Source organism: Mycteria americana, chromosome 1, assembly GCF_035582795.1.
Source record: "Mycteria americana isolate JAX WOST 10 ecotype Jacksonville Zoo and Gardens chromosome 1, USCA_MyAme_1.0, whole genome shotgun sequence".
Classification (NCBI taxonomy): domain Eukaryota; kingdom Metazoa; phylum Chordata; class Aves; order Ciconiiformes; family Ciconiidae; genus Mycteria; species Mycteria americana.
In genome coordinates this window covers 221,378,998-221,392,657 of record NC_134365.1, presented here as the reverse complement: position 1 = coordinate 221,392,657, position 13,660 = coordinate 221,378,998, and the positions used below count along the sequence as shown (strand labels likewise).

Sequence of the window (13,660 nt, the reverse complement as noted above, 5' to 3'; positions counted from 1 at the left end):
TGCAGGGAGCAGGGTTTGGCCGTGGAGCCTCTTCCTTCTTTCTCCTTCTGACCAGCAGCTCATGGCGAAGACCTGCCTCAGGCGGGAAAGAGCAAATGTCATAAAAAGTAGGATTTATCCCAGAGGCTCTGGTCTCAGGGCAGTTTTCAAAGAGGTTTAGACCAGCTGTTCACGCAGCTGTTCTAGCAGCTGACAACATCAGACACAGCCCGGTGAGACCCTGCCGCTGCAAGGCTCCACAGCCATCCTTTTATTTTCCCCTTCGTATCCAAGGCATTATCCTGCCGAATAAACAGAGCCTGAGCGAGAGCCAGTGCCTCCGAGAGGGACACGTAGGTCTGCAGGCTCCTGGGGACGGTGGCAGATGGGGTGGGAAAGCAGAGCCAGGTGGGCACGTACAGTCAGGTTTGAGGGCACCTTCCTGGCCTTTGTCCCCAGCCTGGTGGGCTGGCATCCAGTTGGGGTCCATCAGAGAGGAACCAGCCTCCAAACTGTAATTTCTATGTGTAAACTCTGCCTCTTGCCACCTAGCTCCAAGCCACCTAGCTCCAAGGTGCACACAAGCACCAAAGGCTCAGACCAGCTATCCTAGTATCACAGATACTTTACTATCAAGCATCAAGCTGATGGTAACCACGTGCGTGCTCTTGGCGTGAGAGAGGGAGGTGGTTTGGGCGCTCTCACCCCTTTTTTTTTCCTGGCCAAGCTTAGTCAAATGATTTGCTGCAAGCAAAGCACAGACCAGTGAAGCCTGGTCCCATTCAAGGGCTCTGTACGACGGGCAGCGAAAGCCAAGCCTGCAACCCTCTTCTTTTTTATGGCAGAGGCTGTGGCCGCTGCAAGCAGTTCCCCACGGCATCCAAGTCCAGCGTTGGCACTTTCTATCCCCCCTTCCTCGCTCCCTCTCGAGGAGGAGGAGCTGCTCCATTTATCTCCCAACACTCAGCTCCTGGCACGCGCGGCCCCGCACTCCACACACCTTCCCCATCGCCGCTGGCCAGGCTGCCTCCCGCCTCCTGAGCAAAGCGTCAGGACTCAGTTTTCAACGGGTTTTTGCAGGATCTCAGCCTGCGGAAGAAGGCTGGGCAGAGTGGAGCCAAGCCCTGTCTCAGGGCATTGCTGGAGACTCGCAGAGGAGGAACATCCCTCTGGTGCTGGCAGATGGGTGGTGGATGGGCAATCCACCACAGGGACGCACACCGAGGACCACATAGCATCCCGGATGCTGTTGCAGCCCTTGGGTAGGGCAGAGCGGATAAACCGATTGGGACCAGCAAGGAAGATGGGCATGCAATGGTCCCACAAAGGTCACTGCAACTCAGGGTGAAAGGCAGACGCTTCCTGCAAATGCTTTTCATGGACAGCCTGGAAAACACATGCATAGCTCCGGGGCACAGCTGTGAACACGATGGCTGGGAGGGCTGGTGAACACACTGCAGGAGTTTCCAGATGAAATGGGCTCCTGGTACAGCCAGGCCACCCAGGTGGTCAAGCATGTCTCCGCCCTGGGTTCAGCTTCCACTTAAATCCAAGCAAAGGGGATGAAGATCACCAGGCGCCTGCCCATTGCCTTCCCTGACGGCCAGGCTCTGCTGCAAATGCCCCCATCTCTCTGTTGTCGTTTTCTGGCTGCGTTGGGGGTGAGCTCCAGCCATGCAGGGCAGGAGCTGGCTGCTGGAGGCACCACAAGACCCAAGCATCCAGCAGCGGTTAGGAGCCACCAAACCATTTCTGGAGCTCAGTTCAGTCCCACCAGCTCAGCACTGGGCTCAATGTACCAAGAACTTCTGAAGCCCAAGAGCTGGCATTCATGTTGCCTTGCAAGCACGCTGAGCTCCCCCAGGTCCTCTGGCTACAAACCTCATCTGCTTTGCAGCAAGTACGTATGGGGAAGGGCTCCTGGTTGTCCTCTCTGCCGTCCGTGGGGACAAGCACTGGTCCTCGCAGCGGGCAAATGCACTTGTTGGCATGCTCAGTGGGGACAGGGCTGTCTCCCTGCCCAACCCAAGGACCCCCAGCAGGGTCCACCCAGAACTGGCCCATGGGATCTCCAGTGAGTAACCCACCCTTGGAGCAGCTTGGTTGTGCTGTTCCCACCAGGGAGGAGATGCAGGCAAGTGCTTTGCGCTCCAACCCCAGGGCCCAGCGGACATTTGCAGCGCACCTTGCTCTGGGTCAAGGCTAGATAACACTCCTGGGCAGAGGGGGAAGCACCCAGCTCTGCGGTGGTCCTTAGTCGCTGGGCAGGGAGGACCCAGCACCATTTCAGAGGAAGCTCAGAGGAAGATCAATCTCCTGCACTGATAACCTGATCCTGACAATAAACCATCCCACCATGGGCCGGTACCAGCCAGTGGTCCTCATGAGGTTTTTGACCTGGTGGGACACTGTTGGGGTGCAGGAGCAGACCCCAAGCCCTCCCACCCTCCCATGGGTTTGGCAGGTAGCTTACGGAGCAGCTGCACTGCACACACTGGTTCGGCTGGCGGCTGGGAAAGAGCTCGCTGGTGGTGAACATCTCGCCTTGCTGGTAGGTTGTCCCGTTGTACTGGCAGGACTTGACAGGTGCCCGGAGGCCAGAAGGGGAATGTGGCTCTGGAAAAGAAGATGAGAAAGCAACGGGATGAGAGCCAGCCCTTGCCTGGCCCCGATGTAGCACGGATGCTCAGCACATTCCCCACCGGCCCAACCCAAAAGGACAAGGAGACCTTTACACACTGCAGTTATCACAAAGAAGTGGCCGGGGCATTGCATGGCCCGTGGGGATTTATGTGCCCAAAAGCTTTTGGAGAACAGGGCTGCCCTGACCGCGCTGAGCTCAGCACAAAGGTAAAACTGGAAGTCTGACCTCCCGGGGTCTTGGCCCCCGCTGTGCCAGAGCAGTGGCAAAGCTAGTCAAAAACCATCGATGATTTGGAAAATTAGAAAAAAAAAAGAGAGAAAAAAAAGCATTTTTAATTTTTAGCTAATTACCCATGGGAGAAGACCTTTTTATCTGACTCTGTCTGATGTTGGAGGTCATCATATCCAGGGGAGGGAAAAATTCAAGAATTTTGTCAAAAATCTTCAAAAAAAATTTTTTCCTGTATCTAACACATTTTGCTGGCAAATTATCTGAATAAAGTGCCAGCTTCTGGTTTGTCACTGAACTGTGAACAATCATTTTGTCCCTACGAGGCTTCTTGGGATGGGGAGGGAATTGAAGGAAGTGGTCTGGTAGACAGCCCTTTTCCATCAAAATGACATTTTTTGGGGGGAAAAAGCAACGCAAGCAGCCCAAGCTGCTGTTGCTGCTGTGACCCCATGAGCAGGACCAGACCCAGCATCGCTGTGCTGCCCCAGGCATGAGCATTCAAGTGACTGCAGTTGAGGTACACCCTGCAGGATCACGGCCACCCTGTCACCACCTCCTCGTGGGATGTCCACCTACCGAGGCACCGCGGGCAGCACTGCTGGGGGTCGGTGACGGGGCTGGCGCACTGCAGAGCCGGGCACTGGATCCGGTAGCACCTGATGTTGGCGTTCTGGGGAGAGAGAGAGAGAAAGACGGTTCGTTCAGCTACATGTTCACCCCTGCAAGAGGAGGAAGATGTTGGATGATGGCCCCGTTATCACGATAGATTGTGCTGGTGTAGCTCACCCAATCAAGGATGTCTCCATCCCTGGCTCAGACCCCGCTGTCAGCCAGCTCATGGTCTCATCTCTTATCATCAAAGACCACCCATGGTCCCACAGCAGCCCTGAGCCACCTCCACCCACAGCCCACCAACCCTACTGAGACAGCTCCCTCACAAGGTCAACCCAACACACCCAGGGGGACATGGGGCTTTTTCACAAGGAAAGAGATTAATTCAACGTCCCTATGGGACTGGAAAGGGCTTCTCTGGTCAAATTAGACACCAGAACCAATCTGCTTAAAAGCTGCCAAAGCGATGCCCCAATGCAGCAGCATCCCCACCACCTCCCACCGAACCTCGTGGGGGACATGCCTCAGAGCAGCTGCAGCGGATGCAGTACATCAGCCCCTGCGGCTCCAGGTAGGGGTGCCAGCTCTCACCCGGGCTGTACTTCTTGCCATTGAAGTCGCAGAACACATCTGGCCCTGAAAGTCAACCAGGAGAAGCTACGTGAGAGAAAGGGACTGTCTTTGGGAGAGCTCTCCTCCCTCCGTGATGAGAAGAGCAAGGAGAGCTCTGTGCCTTCATGCTGTCCCCCATGAGTAGCTGATGGCCACATCCCACCCACCAGACCCCAGACTGAATACATTCCCCAAAAGCCTCATTTTTGCTGTGATTTGTTTTTTTAGGCTGGGACCCATCTGACCAAATGGCAACACCCCTGAGCAAGCTCAACTCCCTTTGCAAGCAAGGAACAGAATTTTTGAGGAAAAAATTAGAGTTGTCACTCAAAAATAGGTTAGTAGAAATACTCGTTGGAAGATGGACAGGTGATTTCAGGGTGATGCTATGGGAGTGAATTTCCCCCAGGGAGACCAGAAGGGCTGGGAGTGGTGGGGGAGATAGGAGAGCCTGAATTTAGGAGACATTTTCAATGTTACCCAAAAAAAGAAGAAGAAGAAAAAAGACATTTTGAGGGAGAAACACATTCTGAAGGAAAACCTTTTGCTCCCCCTACGAGCTTCAGCTCATTCTCTCAAGGACCCCTGGACAAGCACTATCAGCATACGGAGAGCCAAGCATCAGCCCTGAGGAGCAGGACCATGCAGACTTGTCCAATCCCACCAGGCTCAGCCCCTTGGCTTTACCAGGCTTGATGTGGCACTAGTCTGGCTGGCGTGGGTTGAACCATGCTCTTCATTTATGGGGCTGTCTATGGGGATAGCAAGTCCACCCTGTCCACTTTTTGCCCCGAAAAGCACAAAACCATGTATTTTTCTATTCCTCTGATCCTATCATCCTGAGAAGAGCCAGTTTCCAGCTGTGCTCCTGAACTGGAGGTGTCTGTCCCAGAAACGATCCAGCCCTGCCTACACTGGGATGGGTTTAACTTTGCCGCGGCACAGGGAGAGAGATGAGATGGTGCCCAGCATGACTGGTGAAGGAGATCCCCTTTGGTGATCCACCCTCTCCCCAGATTTTAGTAGGTCCCTTTCAACCCCCTCCGTCTCCAAGCCCTTGGTTACACACCAACCCTTTGGCAGATCAAGGCCAGCCTGCAGCAGGACCTGTGGGACAAACCATGGCCGTAATCACCAACAACAACCACAGGGCTTTGGCCAGAACACCCAATTGAGTCATCCTTAATGTTCACATCAAAAAGCATCGCCTGGTCCTGCAGGACCCAGCCCTAACCCAAGTCAGACCTGCAGGAACCTGGACCCTGTAACTCCCACCACAGCCCGTCGGCTGCTCCCACTCTCCTGTGGCGTGTCCCCAAGTCCCGACCAGCCGGAGGGACATGCCGGGGCTTAAGCTCTTTCGTGAATAAGCACATGCCTGCCTGCGTGTGTTATTAGTGGTTTAAGTGCCTACAGCCCCACTAAAAACTGAAGGTGACTTAAAAGGTTATGTCATCGAGGGGATTTGAGGTAGTTTGGGCGACTACGTTGCTTGAAGGCAGCAGAGATATTTATGCTTCCTGAAGCATTTATGGGTCTTTTAAAACCTTGCAATGCCCTGGGGATGCGGTGAGAGGGGAGAGGGGAGAGGGCTGTTTTCCAAGGCATGGTGCCCAGCTCCTGCCACCCGCCACATGAGGTCAGGCAAGCTAGTGGGTGCTGACCCCGCTACGCTGCTTTAAGGACTCCTCGATGAATAGCAGAGGGTCCCCAAAACGAGCTCGGTGGCGTTCACCACCCCAATGATGCTAAAAGCCATCCCATGCTCCGCTCTGTCACCTGGGGTAAAGCAGTGGTTTAGAGAGCCTGGCCAGCGTTGTCCCACCTTGCCAAAGCTGGAGATGCCACCTGCTTAATGCAAGTGTTTCTCCCACCAACCAGGCAAAACTCATATGAATACGCTGTGGTGGGCTGCCATCCCTCCTCCAGCTTCTGACCATTCTCAGGAAGAACCTAAGCGATGCGCTACCATGGCCGGACCCTGTGGCCATCAAGAAGGGCAGCCCTAGGCGTCTGTGATGATCCTTATGCGTCCCTTCCAACTCAAGCCCTACGGGTCTGCCAGCAGCCCTGAGCTCCTCATTGAGTTAATGGCTTCAAGCACATGATTCTCCAAGTTGTACCTTCAAAGGAGGTGGCCACCAGCTGTCCAGACTGCCTAGTTCAAGCACATTGGTGTGGGGCAAGCGTTGCATCTGCAGAGGTGGAGATTTGCAATAATTTTGGGGTGGATGCCATCAGAGGGACAGGCAGGAGGCTTTTCCCTGCTCAGGTCTTTACACCATCCCCATAGCTTGCTCCAAACCTCTAACAAGTCAGCAAACCCATATTCCTGGCCATGCATGACATGAGCTTACAGCAAACCATGCAAGAACGGGGACTGCATGGCTGTAAACTGCAGAAACCCAGGAGACAGAGAAAAAAAAAAAAAAAGAAAAAAAAAATCATCATTTTGCAAAACAGTGGGAAAATGACTTCATTTTTCCCTGCTTGCAGCTTCTTCATGAATTACGCTGAGGGTGAAGAAATCAAGTTGCCTTCATGTGACACGGGCTCGTTCAGCTTGCAGGCTCCCATGCCAGTTGGCTGCTTTGTTCAAACATTTAATCACTTGCTTTTCACAAGTGGAGCCCTGGTTTGGGTCCAGCCCTCGAAAGCAGCCTGATTCATGTCTGCAAAGGGCCCGCTGGTAAAATTAAAGCCGACTGGCAGAACTGGGCAGCAACAGACACTTGCCCACATCTCAGTAGCACTATGCTGCGTATTGGCAAGAGGCGCCGGCGTGTTTGGTTAAAAGCAAGCTGGGGATGGATGGAAGGAGGAGGCTTAAAAGCGGAGAGCTCTGGATCATTTTTCCCTATGCCAGGCTAATAATTTCATTTTCAGAGGTCAAACTTTGGATATCTTCCCAATTTACTTGGAGTGAAAAGCCATTTGTGGCAGTAAATTGCTCCCGTGCCGTTCAGTCTTCTTATTTATTGCGTCTTCGGCAACAGCACGCTCACAAAAGTCACGTTGTTTTAGTTTTCATTTTCCAGAGAGGGCTCCTGAGCTGTGGAGCATTTTCAAGGCTGCTGTACCAAAAATCCAGATGAAGCCATCACCTTGTTTTCCTTCCCGAGGACCGTGCAATCTCTGGGCAGGAGAAGACAGCAGGCCAGCCTGGTCCATGCCACCTTGGAGACACAACCAGAGCTTGCTGATGGCAAGCCAGAGGCTCCACACTTGGAGGTGGCCCTACGGGACCTGGAAGCAGGAGCAGAGGTGGGAAGGGGCAAACACCTCCCATTGCAAACACCTCCAAGAACAGATCCCATCTAACCAGTTTGTTCCCAAACACAAGAGGCCCCCAATACAAGACTCTGCTCTTCAGAGTACCATTATGGGTTGTATTAACCAGAAAAAACAGCTGAAAGATGTGGAAATGATTCCTCTGCCACCCACCAGTAAGTCCTGTGGCCTCGTGCCCAGACAGAGGGTGGAAGATGCTGCGGAGAGCAACTCCTCCACGTGGGAGCTCCTCTGCCTTGCCTACCCTGAAGGGCTCTGCTGGGGACATCATGGAGGAGGAAGGTTTCTCCCTGCCTCTCCATCCAACAGCCATTTTCTTGGGTGAGGACCACCTGGTTACATCCAAATCATTGCATACCCCAGGCCAGGGTCTGGGGCCAGTGGCCTGGCCTGGGGTATTCAATGATTTGATTTCAACTCACCTGCTGGAACTGCCCTGGCCCCGCTGTCCCCAGGCATTTGGCAAAGCATTGGAAGGGGCTGCCCAGAGAGGTGGTGGGGTCACCATCCCTGGAGGAGTTCAAAAAACACGTAGATGTGGCACTTCAGGACACGGTTTAGTAGGCATGGAGGTGTTGGGTTGACAGTTGGACTAGATGATCCTAGAGGTCTTTTCCAACCTTAATGATTCTATGATTCTATGATTCTAAAGCCCAGGTTGGCACCGGCCAACACCATACTGGGGAGTGCACCCACAGCAAGAATCTGGACAGCCCTGGTCAATGCTCAAGGCTGTGGCCCAGGCCCTGGTTTACTTTGATTATCATTAATCATTATCAATTATCATTAATTGCATCCTGGACAGTAAGGAGGGTATGTAATAGAGATGGAAAGTACAAGGGCGAGGATGAGGCAAGAGAGCGCTGTTACAAAGAAAAGGGTGATCTCTAGCCATGGCAGGGACAAGAAGAAACAATCAGCTTGGGGCAAAGCCTGGAAGACTCAGGACAGGTATTGTGGGAATTTTTCCAGCTACCAGGAGATTTAAATCCCAGAAGAGGCTATCACGGAGGCTCTGAGACTGGAGCAGCATCTTCATGAGATGGTTTAGAGACATCAATCCAGGGTGACAAACCGAATGGCATGGAGAAACCCGTCCTGTGCTGCATTCAGTGACTGCTAACATCTCTCTCATGCCATGAGAATGGCATCGGCACCTCTTTAGGATGTATCTCAACAGCTTCATACACCAGCCACCAACAAGATTCCATCCTACGTCTTCATGACCTGCTCTAGATCCAGTGAGAGACCATGAACCGAGGGGAGATGGGCAAGACCCCACAGCCTCTTTGTTGAACCATCAAACTGGCTGATGTTGGTCAGACCACCCCTGGACATCTCCTGACCTCAAACGCAGACAAGTCCCCTCAGGTCAGTCCATGAAACCTGTCCCTTGAAGCTCTCCCACCCACTGACACAGCCCATTTGAGCCAGTTCCTTGCACTCCTCCACATTCACAGTGGACAAGGACGTCCTCACGGGCTTCCCAACACAGTGTGACTCGTCCCGCTGCCTGGGCACTTTGACCATGGCTGAACCAGGGGCCAAAACAGGTCAGATGTTCTCCTGCAGCGATCCCAAGCCTATCAGCAGGAACCACAGTGAGCTATTAAACCTGCAAGCGTGATGGCTACTGAAATACCATGTTCTGCTGCCAAATCCTCCTTTAGCTCAGGTTCAGCCATGCTCACTTCGCCTCCCTCTGGATATAGGGACTGATGCTCAACAAAGTCAAGCCACATACACACGTCCGCGTGCAAGACCTACATCCCCCATCCCACATCAGGGTTTCCCAGACCTGAGCAGAGCATCCTGATGTGTCATGGGAGGTTTAAAGCTGCTTTTACATCACTGCTCCATCAGCCCAGGGAACAGCTCGCATTCACACACCCATTACCCAGCCAGGTCTCTGCAAGCATGGCATCACCGTACATCTATCCTGATTCACACTGGAGCTCCTCTACGCTACAGGACACCGAGGAGTCCCCAGAGGTGAGTCCTTGCTGCAGGTAAAGCCTTGACACGTGGTTAGAGAGGGGCTAACGCACCCACAAGACCCCAAAGCGTGGAAAGCCCTGTGCCTCAGTTTCCCTAGCAGGGACTTTCACTTCAGGTACCAAACTGGCTCCAACAAGGATGCTACCGAAACATCCCACAGGTCTCACCAGACTTCTCCCTTGTTTCATCTCATGGCACAGGGGTTTCTCCCATCTCTGCGTCCCTGGGCAATCCCCCCGCAGCTCTCCCCCAAGCAGGGCACGTCTGAGATGGGCTTCAGGCCCCGACAGCTTTTTCAGAGGTCACGCACCTGCCAGCCAGCGCCGCGCCGGGTGTGCAGGACTGTGTTTATGCAAACCAGTTTGCGAGTTTTAAGAGCGGTCATAAATAAAGTGTAAAAAGCACTGTCTGGTACAGAAAGTCCACGCACTCCTACGACAGCCTTGTATTTATGAAGGGCTTAAAATGCAACTTAGCTGCGAAGGGACTGGTTAAAACACACCGGGCCCTTGACATGTGGCATCCTAACGGCTCCGCTCACATCCAGATCGCTTCCCATGCACTCACCTCAGTTCTGGGCTGGGAATTTCTTCTCGAGACTTGGGGACTCTGGAAACCTCTGCAGCTCTGCAAATGCAGCCTCACCAAGCATCGCCACGCTCCCCAGGGTGGAGAAGCCAAGCAAAGTCCTGGACCCAGAGCATCCCCGTGGGCTCTGCGAGCAGCAGACGGGGCCCTGTTTCCCTCCTCTCCTTCCCAAGGGGACGCTCGGTTGTCTAAAGCGGGGTGTGCAGCCCTCGCCTCTCCCTTACCATGGCCACCAGCAGGATTTGCTTTTCATCCCCGTCCTTCCCATCTTGGACTGAGAGTCCCTCGTCATGCCGGATCCAAACTCATAGGACAGATACATCCCACAAACCCCCTTTTCTCCAGGAACCACGTTAAAAAGAAATGAAATGGCAACTTCCAAGCTCCTAGGGAAAACGAATGCCCTGCGCTCTCCAGAGATGCTGGTGTTTAAATGCCTCCAGCCAAAACATCGTTGTGTTCAGCTATTGCCACTGAATTACTCATAGCGGCCGGGCTGCAGCACATTCGGCCCAGTAACCTGTGCCTCTGATATTTTTTCAGCTGAGAGTGTAAATCCCCTAAAATAGCCTGTTTCTGTGGGCAAATTCTTCTTTTCTGACTTGCCTTCAAGCCCGAGCGTTTCTGCTTCTCACCTATTTTTAGCCACGACACTGTAGGTCTCTTGGCTGATGAGCAGGCTCATAACTAATTTATTCCTGTCTTCATTCTCCCTGGGCGCTTGGCCCCAACAAAAATGTGAGACAGTGAGCTGCAGAGGTGGACAGCAGAGAAAAGTCCATGACTTGGTGAGGACCTTGCCACCAAGACCCCCCTGCCCTCGACCACGGGGCACCTGGAGCCCCAACCAGGCCCTCCGCACCGTGGGATGCGCCCGGCAGCAGAGCCAAAGAGATGTGGAGCTGGAGATGATCCCGGCCCTCCCTGCTCCAATCCTGCCCCTGTCCCGCAGTCCCCAGCCCTTTATCACCCTTATAAATCCCGCAAACAGACCCCAGCGCTTTCTCCCAAAGCAGACAAACCCCTCCTGTCCCCATTCATCCTGATTTGTGCCCAATTTAGGGGCTCTGCTACCATCAGCCTGAAGAGCAAACACCTCACCTAGTGTCTGTTTCACCTTCTGGAGATGTCTCCGTCCTCCTCCTAACCTGGGTACCACGGCTAACGCAGCCCTGGCAGAGGCAGGGAGTCAGACCCACATCCCTCGTGCAAGAAACGGATGCTGTGGTCTGAGCTCAGCAGCTTTCGATGAGCCCAGGGAAGGGAAGGGAGCCAAACTCACCCGGACTTCGCTCTCCAACGCTCTGCACAGCCCCATCCATCCACCTGCCTTTCCCCCCAAGCACACCCCGCCACCGGGACAAGCAATTCAGCGCTCACATTTTGGGTCGGCGCCCCAGGAGGACGATTATTTGCCGAGTGCCTAATGCACTGCTGGCAGCGGGCAAGTCATAAATCACCCTAATGCAGCCACCAACAGACTCTACTGGGATTTCGAGAGATTAAAGGGGAGAATAAATGTAGGGACACAACGGGTCCAACTCTCGTTTGCTTGGCACTCGGATGGCTTTGCGATGTTGTAGGGGTGCCCAGCACCCGCTGGTGGGGTTCCACTACTTTGCCCAAGCCAAACTCACCTCCTGGCCCCGATTAACATCTCCAGCACCCTCCAAGCTGCTAAACAGCCCTGGCCAAGTCCTTCAAGCCTTTTTGTACAAGGAAGTGCTGAATCTCCCTTCCCCATCCCAAATCTTATCTGGCCAGCTGGGAGGAGGAGAAAGGAGAGAACAAGGGATGGACATGGAGACGGACAAGGGATGGACACAGAGAAAAGCCCCCAGCTTTGGTTTGGGGGGATCATTTCCCCAAATTGCCCGCGTCCCCATCCGCCCTCAGAGGGGAGATGCACCCAGGTGGGGTGGGATCTGTGCAGGGGACAGGCTGTAATTCAGCCTCTTGCCCTATGCAATTTCTAGCCCACGGGAGGGGGCTCCCAGACCTTCAATGTGTCCCTGCCAGCCCACGAAACCCCACAGCCCCCTCACCAGCACTGAGCAGCGTGCTCGGCGCTGTACGTCCCCACAAAGCAGCCGGGGACAGCAGCGGGTGAAGGGGGACACAGTCGTGTCTCCAACAGTGCAGGATGGGGACCCGGCTTGCTGCATGGCCTGGGACATCCTGGCCGTGGAGGACCGGCACCTGCCACGGCGAGGAACCTCCCCGTGTCCCTAGCCATGCCCGCAAAGCCCCCCTCGCAAATTCCTGGGCACCCCGACGATGGGGAAACTGAGGCACGGAGGGACCCAGAGCAGCCGGGAGGGGAGCGCGGGAGACTTACGAGCCCGGGCTCGGCTCTCGGAGGCGAAGAGGAGCAGCAGGCACCGGAGGAGGAAGGCGAGGGGACCCGCCCCGGGAAGCATCGCAGCTCGGGGGTGCCACGGGGGTGCCGCGGTCCCGGTGCCCGGGGGTGTCTTGGTCCCGGTGCCCGGGGGTGCCGCTGCCCGATGTCCCGGTGCGGTGCCCGGTGATGTCTCGGTCCCGGTACCGGGGAGCTTCGCTCTCGCTGCCGGTGCCCAGCAGTGCTGCGGTCTCCGTCCCGGTGTCCAATGTCTCGGGGCCAGTGTCGGTGCCCGGGGGTGCCGCGGTGCCGGTGCGATGCCCGGGGGTGCCGGTGTCCGGGATGCCGAGGTGCCGGTGCCCGGGGGTGCCGCGGTGCCGGTGCCCGGCGGGGCTCGTCTCGCTCCGATCAAAGGCTCCTCCTTTAGGGAGAGCCGAGGAGTTTGTTTGTTGGTATTAAAGGCGGAGATGGGGGGGGGGGGGGGGGGGGGGGAGATCCGCAGGGTGGGTTTTTTTTTTTTTAATTATTATTATTTTCCCACTTTTTTTGGGTGTTTTAGGAAATTCCTCGGCGGCGGGAGGGCGGAGGGAGGGCGGCGGGCGGGGAGGGGGTGCGGGAGCCGCAGGTTTAACCCCTGCCTCCCTGCAGCCTGGCCGGGGCTCCGTGGGGACAGCCCCCGGGGGGGGGGGCTGGAAGGACCTGCCGGGCTGGACCCCGTCCTGGGGTGCTACGAGCCAGGAGGTGAGACTAAAGGGACGTGTGACCCCCCGACACAAGGCCCGGCTGCACCTCTTCTCCCTATTAAACCCCACCTGGCTGTGAGATGCTTGAGGCCCCCCCCGGGAGGGGTTTAAACCCCCACGCTGAGGTTGAGCCCACGCAGATGCATCTACCCCATCCCGGGGCGAAGCCGGCCCCAGCACAGCCCCGAGCATCCCACGCTCCGAGTGGGGCAAAGCAGAAATCCAGGCTGCAGCCTCCCCTCCCAGGGCTCTGCTCCACCACCGAGGTCTCCCAGTGCCCTGACTCCCCTCCCAGTAAACCCCAGTTCCCTTCCCAGTGCCATAGACGGGCTCCTTCCTTCCCGGGGTGTAGCTATCCCCCCTGTACCTACAGCACGTAGGGGCAGAGGTTTCGGCGAGACAAAGCGGTGGAGCTCCCTCTCCTCACCAGCTGCTTTACATTCCTCCAGCTGCATAAAGCCATCTTAAATGACCAGCGTAGCCCCTGCCTGCAGGAACCCCCCGGCCCCCAGCCACCATCCCAAATCCTCCCGCCGCCACCCCAGCAGAGCGGAGAGCAGCGCTCGCACATGGGCTGCCCTTCCTCTCCGCAGCATAGAGCTGCTGGGCATGAAACGCCGTCGG

The 13,660-nt window shown here is 55.5% G+C and overlaps 1 protein-coding gene across 1 annotated transcript in view; it reads right to left on the bottom strand.

Annotated features, from left to right (window-relative positions):
* Nucleotides 1-13,660, bottom strand: part of CHRDL2 (chordin like 2) — a 32,057-nt gene that overhangs the window by 15,550 nt on the left and 2,847 nt on the right. Inside the window, exons 2-5 of the mRNA XM_075491347.1 lie at nucleotides 12,294-12,714; nucleotides 3,990-4,102; nucleotides 3,431-3,524; nucleotides 2,453-2,595 (exon numbers count right to left, since the gene is read on the bottom strand). Of these exons, the coding sequence (XP_075347462.1) occupies nucleotides 2,453-2,595; nucleotides 3,431-3,524; nucleotides 3,990-4,102; nucleotides 12,294-12,714 (771 nt within the window). The remainder of the gene's footprint in view (nucleotides 1-2,452; nucleotides 2,596-3,430; nucleotides 3,525-3,989; nucleotides 4,103-12,293; nucleotides 12,715-13,660) is intronic.